General features: G+C 42.7%; 1 protein-coding gene across 1 annotated transcript in view; it reads right to left on the minus strand.

Annotated features, from left to right (window-relative positions):
* Positions 1 to 326: 326 nt before the first annotated feature.
* The window catches only part of LOC143314530 (uncharacterized), an 81,497-nt gene continuing 65,451 nt past the window's right edge, over positions 327 to 16,372 (minus strand). The window contains exons 22-28 of the mRNA XM_076721594.1: positions 11,930 to 12,039; positions 11,640 to 11,714; positions 10,298 to 10,391; positions 10,155 to 10,195; positions 4,971 to 5,073; positions 507 to 774; positions 327 to 355 (exon numbers count right to left, since the gene is read on the minus strand). Coding sequence (XP_076577709.1) covers positions 327 to 355; positions 507 to 774; positions 4,971 to 5,073; positions 10,155 to 10,195; positions 10,298 to 10,391; positions 11,640 to 11,714; positions 11,930 to 12,039 — 720 coding nt within the window. The remainder of the gene's footprint in view (positions 356 to 506; positions 775 to 4,970; positions 5,074 to 10,154; positions 10,196 to 10,297; positions 10,392 to 11,639; positions 11,715 to 11,929; positions 12,040 to 16,372) is intronic.

Below are 16,372 nucleotides of genomic sequence, written 5' to 3' on the forward strand. Positions count from 1 at the left end.
TAGTGCTTAGTGCTACAGTTTGGTTGCAAAACAAGATCATTATTTGTCGAAGTAACGGCTAATGTTATAAGCTACTGCTGCTGGGAGCATTGCAACATTTTGAGGATGCAATCAATTGCTTTTTTTTAAGTAAAAAGTGTCAGATTTAATTATGTGAAAATGGGAATATGTTCTTGGAGTAAATGTCTTCATGGTGCAGTAGTAGTAGAGACATTTTTGAGTCGATTTTTTGACGATTTGATGAAATTCCATTATTCGCTGGTGCTGGAGGCCCCCGCAGGCAAAAACCACCATGGGACTTGACTTTGACCTGCAGGACATTAACCTCATACTGAGCACACTCCCTGGTGAGGAGCTGGAGGTCAGGAAGTCATGACAGGTCAACGTCTTCAGGGGGCTTCATTTGGTCTGATCCCTGCTTGTCCTCCCAGACCGAGCTGCATCTTCCAGAGAGACACATGCGGTCGGGCCAATCCAGAACGCTTCACCCAAAGCCTGGGACTCACCTGGTCTCTCCGGCCCAGCTCCGCTCAGCTTGGTCTGGGTTAGAATCACATCAGTGTCCCCTGTTGCTGTGTCCAGGCTCAGCGGATGAGGGAGGCGGAGGGATGAGGGCAGGGAGGTGGAGGGAGGAGGTGGGCGGGCACTCTGGGAGAAGGGGAGGTGGACGGAGGAGCGCTGCTGGGCGGTGGAAGGAGGAGGGAGCAGTCGCATGGACCTCTCCTCCTCCAGCTGCCTACGCAACCGCTTATTCTCCCCGCTGAGGGCGTTTAACTGGAGAGAGGAAGAGACAGAAGCACCGAGGAAGACAAAGAGAAGAGCAACATTTTTGACAGAAAACCTTCATGCGTGACCGTGAAACAAAGGGAGGAGGGGCAATTTCTGTTAAGTTTCAAGGAAGTTTTAACATCACACTCATTTAACGAAATCAAGCAAATTAAAAAAAACAAAACAAAACAATCATTTGAAGTTACCGATAAACATCAACCATTAAAAGTCAATAGCTATGGAGTTGATGAGGTAGCTGACATCCCATTACGTGCTAAATTCATCTTTCACAGCTACTTTCATGCCTGTTGAAACAGAAATGCAAATGGAAAAATTGCGAGAGGGTTTCAGGAGAGTATTGTGTTCACAGTTTGAAATGGTTGCAAGTGGGAGTCATGCGACGGTGTAAATTTCTACATGAAAACAACCAATTTGAGCGATCATTAGAGGTCGATTTGACACAAAATCATCCGTGACACAAAACAAATCGCACGTCGTCAGAACATGATTGGGCTCCCTGAAACACAATTACAGACTAGCTAAATTGAGGGTGTTTTATTTTATTTTATTTTTTTTTTTGTTTGACAAGGAAATTTGGGTAAAGGCAGGCAGGAGAGCGAGTTAAAACGTGGCTTTAAATGCAAAAAAAATAATAGCATTTACATTTGTTGTACAGCGTGGTAATTAGATGCAAAATGTGCCAGTCTAAAATTGTAATAAGGCAGATAAAAGAGAGTAAAAGATTTGAAATTATGTATTTTTAGCTGTGAGGAAGGGTAAAATAAGAAATTAAAGGATGGAGAGACAAAGAGACACGTCGGGTAATGACAGTTGCACTCCTCCACATCTGTTTTTTAGTGTGCGTGTGTGTCTGTGTGAAAGCTGCGGTTAAAGAATGATGTCACATCGACATGTCTGGCCATGTGTGTGCACGTGTGTGTGTGTGCACGTGTGTGTGTGTGTGTGTGTGTGTGTTAGGGAGAGAGAAAAACACAAACGGAGATGAGACAGACACATTTCCGGACCGTTCTGCTAACATTACCCTTCCAGACATCATGCATGCACGCACGCATGCACGCACGCACATGCACGCACACACACACACGCACACACACACACACACACACACACACACACACACACACACACACACACACACGTCCAATAAATCTGAGCAAATGTATTACATCTGATGACTAGGAACAGCGAGGTCTTAGGCTTAACCCTCGAAGAACCAATGACATGTCGATATGTCAAAACTATCCTAAGACGCTTAAACAGTATTTGCAACAGGCAAAATATCCGACAATGTGTTCATTTTATGTTATGCCAAAAGCAATAGAATTTCTAGATGAAAAACACTGAGGCTGACATTTATAATTAACCGTATATTCAAGAGGACCTGCTTAATTTTCCCCGTCTTTGGATGCTTTGGATGCTTTTCTAATTGCAAGGGAGGGGGGTGAAATTAAAAATCACAGCTTGTCTCCTCAACCTTCACATACGGCGGGTGAACTGGTGTGCATATGTTTGGATGAAAAGGATGTATTTAAGTGGGGGAGAAGGAAAGAAAGAGACAGGCAGAAAGACACGGAGGGGGGTGTCTCATTGCTGGTGCACGAGTGTGTTTGCACTGTTTCATTTGTAAAGCTTGGTTTTCTTTCTATGGAAGCCCAAAACGGCTGTGCTTGCTAGTATTTTTTTTAAAATTATCTCTAAACCACGAGTTCATTATCTAGTTATCTTGGAGAAAATGAGCTTTGTTAGCTCGAGATAACCAGATAATTGACCTGATATCACAAGAAAACAAAAAGTTGTTACTTATATTGTTTGTCAGAGACCAGGAGAGCCATGCCAGCATGCATAGATCCGTCTTGACAACTGTAGCGACTGATTTAAGCTGAAGATGTCAGATCAAGGAGTGCCCATTATTGATCAACGCATCAGACTGTACTTCAGGGTCTATCATGGTCATGTCAGTCATGACAGTGATCTTGCAGGCTGAAATCAGGTACGGCCAAATGAACCAGGCGCTCATTTTCGAGCTTGAGGAAACCAAAAATCATTTTCTTGTGAAAAATCATCTCGTTATCTCTCCTTTTGTTTTCTCTTTGTTTTCTCGAACTAACGAGATAAATTAACGCGTTATCAAGAGAAAACAAGCTCTGCTATCCCGTGATAAAAAAAAATTACACGCTCATTTTCTTGTGATAACGGGTTAATTTATCTCGTTATCTTGGGAAAACAAAAGATCATTCATGACGAGAAAACGACTTTCAGCAGGATCACTGAAGTGCGCTCGCCTGCGAGGTTGCAGGCGGGCTAGTCTTCTCCTGAAACGACGACGACTGACACGAATATTGCCTGAAACAGAAAGGCACAATGCTATTTCTCATCTGATGAGTTTATCAATAATGGATGCTTAAATCAATTGCTACAGTAGCCAAGATGTCATCTATGCATGTTAGCACGGCACTCCTGACCTCTGATAGACATTATCAAAGTAATAAGAGGAAAACGTCCTTTTGTCTTCTCGTTATCTCGAGCTAACAAAGCTTGTTTTCTTGAGTTTCTGAAATAATTAACATGGCCTCTCTGGGCTTCCATGCCATCTAAGTGTTTTTATAACAACTATGAGAATGACTGAGTTAGAAGAACTGAACAGTGACAGCAAATGTTGAGCAAATTTCATCTTGTTGGAAAAAAAGTTTTTAAATTCATTCATGGGGTTTTGGCTCTGTTGGCGGAGGATGATCTGACCACTGACAGCAACAGTGCAAAACAAGTTTTGAAATCTTGAAATACTGTGTAACACTTGTCAATCCATCACTGCCAGCAGCTGCTTGAAGTGGAGGGTGTGCTGCAGTATTGCTTCATGTGTCTCCTTTTCATCTTTGCATGAAAGCATGAAACAACCTGGACATTAGCTGGCGCTAAAGCACAATAACAGCTTGCCTAATGCTAATCAAGTCTTGAAAGAATCTCAGCTTTTTTCCGCTGATGTTCATCTTCATCCCCGATGATGAGAAATCACTGGACTCGCATCGAAATTTGTGTGACATTGCAAAAGTTTGCATGAAATTTGCTTGACGGTCGGATGGAAATCATGCACGCGTGTGTTGCGTAGTTACTGTGCACCTTGTGACTATAAGCAAATGAGACTAATCCAAAGCAGAGACACAGACCTGATTTCTAACCCTTTTGCACTGATAAACTGAGACATCCCATTCAGTTTTTTTTTTTACTGATCTGTGTCTGTGTGTGCAAGTGTGCGTGTGTGTGTGCATGTGTGTGTGTCCAGTAGAGGGAATAGCCTTGTGTAAATGAACTGTCTATACCCTATCCCTTCCAACTGTGCTTGTATGTTGGTGTGTGTGCGGACTGTCCATGTTGGATCAATATGTGTAATGATTCACACTAGAGATTAAGAGGTGCTATTACACACCTGACCTGTTAAACAACACCTCTCTCTTTCTCTCTGTCTGTCTCTTCCTGCGCTCCACCTTCCTCCGTCTAACACATGCAGCTAATGCCATTTGTTTTTCACCGAAACAACACCGCATTAAAAAAACTTCAACAAGTACCAGCTTTCGTCGTACCCCGTCAATCAGCGGGCCATTCCACAAACTAACAAAAGTCGGGTGAGCCGTTCCCCAGGCCCTGGAGTTTTGGAGAACTGAGGGGGCTGAGGAGTACTTTTGATTCGTCTCTCCTTTGGTGATTTGTTGACTCTTGTGAAGTTCAACACAGTAAAAAATGTCAGCTTTTCCTCAGAATATTCCTCTGTGTTTTTCCCCTCACATTGTTTTATCACAGCGGGCCATTTCCCTATGCTGTCATGGAGAGATCAGCGCGGCTGTATTGATATACATCCCTCTCTCAGTTTCATGAAAGGGAAATCATTTACCAGTGGAAAGAAACGTCACTGCTTTTTCCCGATACGATTTGTCCCCCCTTCCCCACACTGTGCACTCCCCCCCCACCCGACTTTTCACTTTTATCGTAGGAAGAGGAAATGGATGTCTGTGTGTGTAAGTGCGCGTGTGCGTTTGAAGTTGGACGCATGAAAGCTTCCTCTTCTGTGTGAGCGCAACAGCAGGTGGGCCGGTGTGTGGGTGTGTGTTTGCATCTGTCGGGTAAAAGGACTGCCAGGACCCGGAGTGTATGTGTGTATACATGTGCATGCGTACGTGCGCTCTTACTTGTTGATTTAGCATTCCGATAGCCTCCAGGTTGTGTCGGAGTCTGGTCTGCATGTCCTCGATTTTGCTGAGGTTTAGAGCCACACAACCCTGCTGCTGCATGCTGTAAGACAAGCGCGCACAAACAAACGTATGAGAAATTAACTTGGACCTCTTTACAGTAAATCTGAGCACCTGTAGTAGTTTAAGAAAACAGGATAATAAAAACTTTATTTTCCAGCTGCTGCTTGAGACTGGCTCATGTGTAGTTTACCATAAAAAGCATATAAAGTACACACTTTGCTCCTGCCATGCTAAATTTTTAAACCCTAGTATTTTTGCACAATGATATGCATTTGCAAGACAAAAAACAGTTTCAATCAAACGTCCTCGAAATCTGGGGCACAAAGAAGTTGGCGCACATCATCTTCATTATAACCACCTTCATTATAACTTATTACTAAACTCAAAGATGGGTGAGCAAATGGGTTCCAGAAATCATTAAATTATATATGAAAGCGCATATAAAACTGGAAAAAAAACAAAGAAACAAAAACAAAACAAACGCAACCGCAGCCAGGGAACATTAAGAGTACAAGAAGCCATTTAAGATTTTAACTGTTTATTAAAAACGTTTTGGGAAATGACAAACAAATGTTAGGGTCTGCTATCTTCAGACCCAGGCCTGACTTAAGGAATGTCTATTAAATTAACGACGGTGGATAATGGTGCTCTGTACGGGCTGAAGAGCTTGCTGCCCCCGCTTTACGCTCTTTCTTTCATGCCCCAGTGAACCTGTCCAGTTAGCATTCGGAAAAAACGTTCTAAATACTTTATTGAAGACTTCTTAGCCCATTAAAGCACCACTGTACCTCCCCAATGTTAATTTTCTTGTGAAAGAGCAAGCTGGGATTTTCTATCAGAGCAGCGGATGGAAAGACGGTCCCGTTTTGCTTCAGTTGAGAAGACGCGCGCGCTCCTCCAAACGCTAATAAATGACATTATTGTTTCTGTAGATGTGGGTGAGCTGACACACACACACAAACACACACATACACACATACATACACACAAACTTTTTGCCCTATTAGCCATAACTTAAAACATTTAAGATCTGAGGAGACACTTGAGGGAGATGCTAATATGTGAACTGACATTTTTGTCTGAAAAGTTTATGAGACTCATTAGTGAAGCCATTCAGCTCCCATGTATTTCTAACCGTCTATGGTAAACCTCAACCAAGACACAATAAACAGCAACATCAACAATAGTGACATTAACTCCGCTGCATAAAAACAGTGCTATCCCCATGATGTCTGGACTGAGATTTCTCTTTTGGTTTTTCTACGGAAAATGACGCAACCTTGGCTTACAGCAAACAGCTGAAACACTGAATAAAACCACCGTCTAAACAATAAAAGAAGCAAACAAATGCAGCTATAGTGACGCACTGATGTGCAATATTTGTTCATGGGCAGAAGAGATGCGATCCAGTGACTGACTCAAATCTGTATTTATTGATTATTGATGAAGAAAAAATACTAAAATATACATTGAAATGCATTCAGGTATCAATTTGCTCAGATAAGTACAAACACAGAAAACGAACCATGAGAATTCATTTGAAAAGAAATCCATACATACACCAGCTGACAGAGCGTAATCTGAACGCCTGCCTATTAACCAGCTCGCTAATTAAGCTTGTCCAATGTAAGCATTTTTTTAAAGAAACCTCATTTCCTGAAAAATGACATTCATAAACTGAGCATAATTGCAACTGACCCTTCCGAATCTTTTAATTTCACACCATAATGATGATACAAAGAACATTAATAAGAAGAAATGCTGGCTTTTCCTTTGATCTCTCAAACTGTAAATGCCTTTTAAAAGACGACTTCAGCGAGTTTCCGGTGCTACAGCGACGGAAAAACAGGAGGCATTAACTCCAACTCCATAAAATCGAAAGCGCCGCATCTCCACAGATTCTCCCCATGATTTAAACTCTTTCCTCGATGCTAATGTGGTCTTCAGCAGATCATGAAACGCCACCGCCGCTGAGACAACTGTGTGAGATTTATGCACCCGATGTGAGAAGGCAGCGATGCGCTTGGCATGGCGCCTGTGTAAACATGTGTTCCTGTGTTTACACGCAAACATGGATGTGTGTAATTAGCGGCCTAACCCAATCAGCATGTGTATAATTACAGTCATTAGTGTCAAAGCCAAGCTGCCGTGCTCTCTAAACCCAGCAATAAACTACATGGTTCCTCTCTTGCTCCAATCTTGCTCTCATCTTTCTTATTTACTGCTCTCATCTCAAATTTTATGCATGACTTGACTGTCTCCTCACACAGTCGCCTTCTTATCTCCTCTCTCTGTTTCTCTGTCACTTTAGTTCTCTGTGTTTGTACAAATCCTCTGCTGTGATCACTGGCTGCTCTTAATTGGAAGCACATTGTTAGTGGTGCGACTGATGATGCCTGATGCTTTATGAGCGCTTCCCCCACATGAGGTTGTGTCACACAGTCACTGCAAATAGCATCAATCTCGGCTTCCACCACTTTGTGCGTTTCACTGTGCACAGCCGCGTTCATATTTTCCGATATGAACTGAGATAATTTGAGGTGAAATGTGAAAGATTTTTGATGACATATCGTTTAATTAAATTTGAGGCCGGAGTATAATTGCTGTTCAGAAGCACGCTAAGAAATTAGCATTTTCTCTGCTTTGAATTGCATGCACTTTGCACAAACACTGTTCCACTGCACAAACATGGAGCCACTTTTGCATTGTTAGAGCTGTTGTCAGAGCTCATTCCTCTTCCTTATTTTGATATTAAACACTTCTGGAGGAAAGACAGGAGGGAAAGCTGGAACAAGTAGTATCCTCCTTCCCTTCCTAGGCAACAGAAAGGGGCTGGAAAACACAACACGCTGCACACAGCACCGTGGAGAAGATTTTTACAGGCACACTGAACATCATGACCATGATCTGTGTGCTTTTGATGGGTTTGTTGATTGATAGACCGTTAATTCAGGTAAGTGCTTTGATTTTAGCTAAAGAGCATTATTCTCAAGGCCGGTCTTTTAGATTTTTTTTTTTTTTTTTTTCCCTCTTTTGCATTCCTAATACAACACATTAGGCTTGTAGTTTTAGCTGTCATCACTACTAATGTGGTGAGATGGGTCTTTAAAACAAGGTAGAGGAAGTAGAGGAATGAACTAGAAGTCCTCAAGGTGCTCAGAAAAAAATGCATTTTTGAGCATCTACAGTTCCATGAGAACTGGGTAACCCCGTGCTGCAGAGGAGGATTATGCGCGACGACTGAAAACTCCAGAACAGCTACTAAATGTGTCTGGAACGCTGAGATCTGGAGCACACGGTTATCGTCAAAGTTTTACTCTGACGAACACAAAGCATGTGTTGAAATGTTAGCTGCTGCACCTCATTAAAAAGCCCCCAGATCTCAGCTCTCCAGCCTCAGTTGTCTTGCCTGTTGATGCACCGGTTTGAGCTTTGAGTTGGCTCATGCGCAGAGATTTCTACATCTTTAAGCTAGAAAATGGACCCTGTGGCGGCAGCGTTTTCTCATTTGGTCATCAAGGCTATACAGTTTGTCAGTGGATCAGTGGGGCTGCAAACAAATCCCCCAATGCTGACTTACATTTGCATTTTAATGTCAGAAAAACTGAAAATAATCAATACAACTTTACACATTCTTATAAGATCCATCCTTGAATTTGGGTTGTGCATTTTCTAACTTAAAGAGAGACCTGTTTCTTTTATCAATCTAAATTTCTATCTCCTCTGTTCCTCTTTTCCTCACCATTTGGTGGGCCTCGCTAATACAAAACGCCATCCACAACATGAAGCCGTGACACTCCAGCTGCCTCGGAACAGTAGGCCATGTAATCATAATAAATTTCTTTAATAAAGGCATATCTAATGGCAGAAACTTCACACTGTGTTGATTGCTGTCAGCGATAGTGACAGGTGGGGAACACTGTGAAGATATCCCCTTTGCCACCAGTAATGAGATTTATACGCTGAATGTATGTGGCTGCCAAGCAAAAATCATGACATATCTGTTGTCTTATAGATGCATGATTTTCATACATATGGCATTTTGGGTAGGTGTGTGTGTGTGTGTGTGTGTGTGTGGGGTGGGGGGGGGTGCAATAATGAAATGAAATAAATTAGGAATCCTCATAATAAAGAAAAGAGGAGCGAGAAAAAAGAGAGAATGGATGGGGGGACGCTATGGAGGAGGCTTTCATTCACTGTTTTTATCTCGTTCCATGTTATTATATTCGCTCAATCAAAACCCCTCTTATGCATACATCTATATGAACTGCCTCTCTCGCTCTGTCCCTCTCTCTCCCTCATTCGCAATTATGAGGGAAAGACAAAGAAATGCGATTCATCTTTCTGTCGCGGCCCCTTAATGATATCATTAAAATGACTGACAGCTTTGAATAGCATTGGAAACCTACCCCAGTCAAAACAAATCTGATCCGTTTTGGAAACAGAGCCTGGTGGTTCGTTAGGGGAGGGGTGCAACATGAGTGCGTGCATGTGTGGAAAACGGGGCGAGGTGGGTATGGCGGGGGGGGGTTGTTAATGAGGGAGACCTTAGGGGGTCACTTGGGGGGTATGGGGAATACTGCTACAGGCAGGTGGCCCCACAAACACCCTCTCCCACATGCGCACACCCTCCGTTCTCACTTCCATCTTACATCCAATCCCATCTGTGCCACATTCATTTTAATTGCCTTAATGAACATAATAAATATATCTCCTCTCTATTGATGAATGCTATTTGACAGCCATGGGGGTGGCAAGCGGGAGAGGATGGGCCCTTGATTGGAGTGTAATCATTGTTAAAGACCCAGCATGAATAACGTATTCAGATTGGAGAAGAGGCATCAAACGTGTGCGCACACACACACACACACACACACACGGGCACACACAGGTGGCTAGGCCCACGGGGTGTTTCATTCACAACTTGGCACTCCAGCTGTTATTATCATCATCAGCTTTGTTCGGGCTAGATTGTGTGTGAAAGAGCAAAACATGGTGGGCAACGCTTTTGTTGGATGTGAATGCTAAACTCTGATCAGCTGGTGGATCCACACAAATGTATGCACTTACATGTACGGTCACGCATGCACACAGACACACACACGCACACAGATGACTCACGTTCTCTTGTCTTGCCGGATGCCCTGGTCTCGTATCTGGGCCTGCAAACAATTATAAAATAAAAAACAAAGCTATTTGTGATCGTCTCTCTTTTGTCTCTCCCTATTTGTACTTCATTGCTTTTCCACTCTGCACTTGTTCACCTTGAAGCGTTCCGTGTCTCTCTCCTTCTCATCCGCCACTTCTTTCAGTCTCTTTACCTCCGCCTTCAATGTGTCATTAGCCTCCTGAAGATGTCTGACAAAGCCAAGGAGATGCAGAGACAGAGTTAAACAGAGAAATATACATAGAGTGGCAGACTCGGAGAAAGACAGACACCTATTATCATCAAGAGACTCTTGTTAACATGGCAGACAAAATATTCCGCCACGGAAATGGTGTCTGTGTTTCTGTGCTTCCAGAACAGCCTTTAACTAGCAGTTCAGACATTATCTCTGACACACAAACACACGTGCACACACAGATCCATTATAACGAAAAGCCATATTTCCACAGTCATTTATCACTTACCCTTTTGGCTATTTATTTCAGCATTGTGTTATGCCACCAAGCTTCAGTATCGGGAACTATTAAAACAAGTTCTTATTTGGGTGTTTGTTGTACCACTGTACTACACATCAGAAGCAAGACTTGTATTTAACAGGAGGGGAAGTGGAAATATACCGTTTCTGTATATTCAGGGAAGGTGCTGAGCCCTAACATTCTATGAAACACAACTTCATGCAGCCTGTGTGCTCCAGGTGTATGAAGACTCTTACCATTGCTACAGGTTGCCATAACAAAAAGATAAGAACAAAACACACACACACACACACACACACACACACACACACACACACCGTCAGTGTAAGTTAAGAGAGAGAGGAAAAAGCAGACACACAGACAGTTTTGGCGCTGCTGGGCGGGGCTGAGGGAGGTATGGCACTGCAGGGGGGTGGGATGACAGAAGACGGCGAGACCACTTTGATCTCTGGAAAGAGGAATATGTCACGCCCATGTCTGTGCATGTGTGTGAGTGTGTGTGTGTGTGTGTGTGTGTGTGTGTGTGAGTCATGATAATGCAGACATGCAGAATGGCTGTCAGATGCGAGTATATCAGAGAGTCCACCTGAATCACTACAACACATGCACAGAAACACACACAACACATATACTACACATAAACACACATGCACACACACACACACACACACACACACACACACACACACACACACACACACACACACACACACACACACACGCTCTACAATCCTAAAACTCTTCTGGTTGGAAAGGTGACCCAGTTTCCAGGTGTACCAAGACTGTTTGTTACAATCTTTAATCATCTTTAGTAAACAAATATACTGCGTAGGATTGAGTACACACACACACACACGCACGCACACACACACACATACACACAGGTGCCGACACACAAACAAAAGAAATCACTCATTAATAAACTAACGTACCTAAAAATCTCCCTCTTACATAAATACTTACTCTTTCTCCTCAGTGACGATGAGCAGCGCCTTGTTTTGGGCCTTCATCTGGGCAGTGAGGCTCTCGTTGGAAGCCCTGAGAGGAGAACATAGACCTCTGAAACCCAATGATGAACTTTAAAACCACACCAGATGGTTACAGGCGTGTGGGCACTGAGGAAAATGTAAAAAATATTAAAAAAAATACACTACACGCTCACAATCAATGAAAAAACAAACAGGAATTCCTGATAGGCTGCTTTTAAAAAGACTTTTTCATATGCAAATGTCATGAAAATAGTGCTGCTATACTTTTGTTCAGTAATCCAACGGCTGACATTAGTCATGACCAGCTGGCTCTCGTGGCGAAGGTGTGCATTGTCAGACCGCGTTCCCTCCAGCTCCAACCGGAGTGTGTCCACCTACAGTACACAATCATATCATTATCTATCACAGCATAAGCCGTCATACAACAATTTAAGTGGCAACAATGTAAAATGTTTCCCCCTTTAATTATTTACCTTCCTAACTTTGACCACCCCTCATCTACTCTCTGAACTATGTGCTTTGTTTAAACAGAGATGTTTAAACATCCAACACTGGCTAATGTGGAGTGGAGGGAGCCAAAGCGTGGAATAAAGGAAGGTTAAAAAACAATGAGAATACATGAGGCTCTAGTACAAGTGAACCAGGGTGGAGGGCAGAGTGAAAATAAATGTCAAAAACACAGCATAATAGCAACACAAGAGAAAAACTAAGTAAACTGAGAATAATGGAGGATGAAAGAGATGGCATTTGCAGACGCAGGTATAAATAGCAGGGTGAGGTACTGAGCAGGCGCCAAGGAGGAAAGAGGGAGGACGCGAGAGAGCAGACTGACGGCAAGATTGGAGAGAGGAGAAGACGGGTGAGGGGTGAAAATAGGGATGGGATGGCACTGGCCAAACTGCTGACTTTTTCATTCTGCTTATCAGTCAGGACCTTTCCAGGCCTAAACTCTGGGGACCTTGACACATTACCCTTATCGCCATGGAAACACCTTGATACCCCATCCCATCCTCCCACAAAGACTTGGGCAAACATGAAAAAAAGTTTCCAATATGTGGTCCATGATTTAAGTACCCAAAAATGTCAAATGATTAACCTAAAATGTCAAAATATCAAGTGCTGTGCGAGTTGAATCACGCGCCGTGTGCATGTGTGTGTATGCCCGTATGTGTGAATGCCATACGTTTACCAAAATATTTTGCTGCTGATGTTTATCTGGAAAACAGGACAGAGTTAAATGTTACACAGAGACGATAAGACACTGCTGATGCACAGTTGAGTGAAAGATGGGGTAATCAGAAAAGTGATGATGACAAACAATTAAACTTCATTTCATCATCTAATATTAAAATCTGATGCAACAAAAATGCTGTAGGATTAGACGCCAAATGAAAAACTCTGCTAAATGAGCCAACGCTTTACCAGCTTTCTATTACCTGATGCATGTGTTGCACATCTGTTGCTTGCTTAACCTAAAACATACTACAAAACAGCAACAAAAACAGTTCCAGTGCAGGCCAGCACGCTGACGTGAAAGCGTGCGAGACACTGATCTGCCGTTTGTCACAATAATGTGACAATAAAGGTGCAGTTCAGGTCCCACAATGATCCCTCAACACCACAAATGAATAGGCTGCCTTAGCTGTGACAGGAAGTTGCGAAGATGACAGTGATGCATAATCAATAATTCAAATTTCATAACATGACGAAGAATTACACTTTTAATTACATTTGGATTAAAGGCAGGGCTGCATTTCCACAAATAAAGCAATGAAGAAAAACTGGGGGACCAATGAAATTACATCAAGCAAATCGTTCAATTTGGAAGAGTGAACTGAGTCAGGCCATCAATTGTAATTACATTTGTCAGCAATGGCATAAATATCGCCTCTCCCCTGTTGCTTGTGATTTCATTCCTGTTTCGTCTCATGCATCGACACATCTTCATGTGAAGGAAGCTCTGTTGTGAAATTATTGCCCCAAACCACATGTTAATACTCCAATATTAATCATATACACAAAAATACCAAACCGTACCGTTCGAAAGCTCAAAACACACCAGTACTTACAATGCATCTGTACACACCTCCATGTGCACTCTCACACACGCGTGCGCACACACTGGCAGGATCTGTGGCGTGCTGTAATGACAGTAATTACCTGTGGTCTCACATTAACATCTCCCTCCTGACTGTCTGACTGGCTTGGCTGGTGCAGGGATGTAAATCGCAGCGCAAGTCTGATGTTGTGATTAGGACTAAATTACACACCATCACTCTGTTTCCACCAGTGTCAAGGGAGGCAGTGAAAGGGTGTGTGAGAAAGAGGGGGAGAGTGTGTGAGTGTGAGAGAGAGAGAGAGATAGAGAGAGGGACATTTAGAGAGAAAGGGACAAAGGAGGTGTGATTGCAAGCGGGGGGAGGAGTAAAGTAGCATACCTGCTTAACATTTAGATTGGTTTTGTTGCACAAATATTTTAGCTGATGATGGGGGCTAAAAGGGGCAACAAAATTCATTTGGGACACACTTATAACCAAATTTGGTGATACCACCGGTGCTTTCAGGTTTAAGCTAGAGAATATGAGTTGACTGCTTTGGTGCTGGTGAAGGATTCGGAATCTTAACAGCTGCTGCAACAGTGTTTATCATTTTGATGGTTTATTCTATCAAAATCAGGCCGAGCCGTCCAGTCCACAGCCCACACTTTTCATTGACAAAAGATAAAAGATGGGCTTTGTGGACTCCCACAATCTTTTTCTGAACTTAAACATCTGAATGAACTTTCATGACAGACCACAAAGCATACCTGCAGACAGGAAAAAAAAAAGAAAAAAAAAAAGATTGGGGGGACTTTAGCAGTTAATGGATTTTCCATCTTTTCTACTCTCCATGGAGCTGTGCTCTGGTATCACGTTGCACATTAGCTGTACGGGACAAAAAGTGCATTTTCACTACAACAGACCAAAACTGTCCAAGGTTGTGGAATACACATAATTCAAAGTTAACTTTTCTGGGTAAAGAGAGGAGCATGACGACGAGGAAGAAATCAGAAACAGATAGCCTGCTTGTTGCTACCGTCGCCATCAGACCGCCAGAGCTGAATACGAGCCATTACTCTGTTCCACTCAGCTCATCAGAGCACATCCTCTCATCAAATTAATGAACACATTTATTGTTAAACACGTTTTTATAAAACATTCATTCATTCTGTCTAATTAAAAGACCCAACAGGCCTGACATCACTTAAATATGCATACTTATCACTCACAGGGTCTGAATTAAAGATCTACAAGCGTGTGTGCGTGTCTGTGTGTGTGTGTGTGGGTGTGTACCACATGTGTGCATGTGAGTGTACGACAGCAGGAAAGAATGAGGTTTCCTAAGCAGGTCTTCTCACTCTGAGCTTAATGGTGATAATCATGGCGTGACCCAACATTAAGACAGTGTGTGCATGTGTTTATGTGTGTCCCACTCTCCCTAATGGTGACGATGATGACATGTTCTCCATTAGACTAGTCAGCGGGCCACGGCAGATCTAGCATATTAATGATGCTGATGATGGCTTCTTTAATTACCTTCATCTGCTGCTGCATGGCCTGACTACTCTCCCCGAGTCCTTTCATCTCACTCTCTCCTACGCATGCTGCTGGGTTGTTTATCAGCGGCTGCCATTATTGAAGCCCCCTATCTTGCATCTAGCCTGCATGAGCACAACTACATTACCAGCCTTGGTCGACATTTCTCAACCACTTCGCAGCCAGATGAAGTCCCCTCATCTAGTAGGCATCCTTTTAATATAAAGAGGAAACTCTGGCCAGGTTTTTGGACACAGATGTGTCACTGAATGTCAGGAACAACACACAAAGCCGGCATTGGATTCAGAATCTCCTTTCATCAGACACTTTGCACCAAATTAAATCATGAATTGCCAGTTTCAGACTGCGTTTTATTTATGGAAAGTTTGTTGTGAGGATACATGATTTAGACACTTTGGTTTCTTTTCGTATTGAAAAATCAGTTTAAAATTATGAAATACAAACGAGGCAGTGTTTTGTTATTGTACTTAATGGTTAGTAACTCAATTTCATACTGCTGGTCCACACATTCTGCATTAGTTAGGGTTGGTAGTGCAGCAGGATTACTGGAGAAAAGATGCAAATAGTGGTGTGTAGCCTCTAAGACTGCTATATTTGTTGGTAACCTCCAACAATAGAAAGCCATAAATGTGTCCTGGATGTGAGGGATTCTCATTTGGCAGACTGGCTGATGTTTAGTCGTCCAGCTGACCTGCCTGCACCAGCGCTCAGCTAACAGCAGCGACACAAAAGAGCAATTTTAGGATTTTATTGTTGCTGTATTGTTTAGCGATAAGCTGATGCAGCAAGACTTTGGAAAAACACTGCCGGTCCTGTTGCAAATACCTGTAACATCCAGTATGCATATTGTTTTTCTTAAATAGTTTATTTGTTCAGCACCTTGATAAAAAATTTGGGAAAGAAGCGGTAAAGGCTGCTGCAATGGGAGGCAAAACAAAAGGCGCTAGTCTCTTTTTCTCTTTTTAGGGGCTCTTAGTTCACCTGATTCACTTCTGGTGTAATGTTGCATGTTCTCTCGGACAGAAGCATTTATATGAGCGAGAAATATGATATTTTGGAAAATCGAAAAAAAGAAAAACGTCAGAAAATGGGAAAAGCAAAAGAAAAGCAA

The sequence above is a fragment of the Chaetodon auriga genome, chromosome 21, assembly GCF_051107435.1.
Source record: "Chaetodon auriga isolate fChaAug3 chromosome 21, fChaAug3.hap1, whole genome shotgun sequence".
NCBI classification, from domain to species: Eukaryota; Metazoa; Chordata; class Actinopteri; order Chaetodontiformes; family Chaetodontidae; genus Chaetodon; species Chaetodon auriga.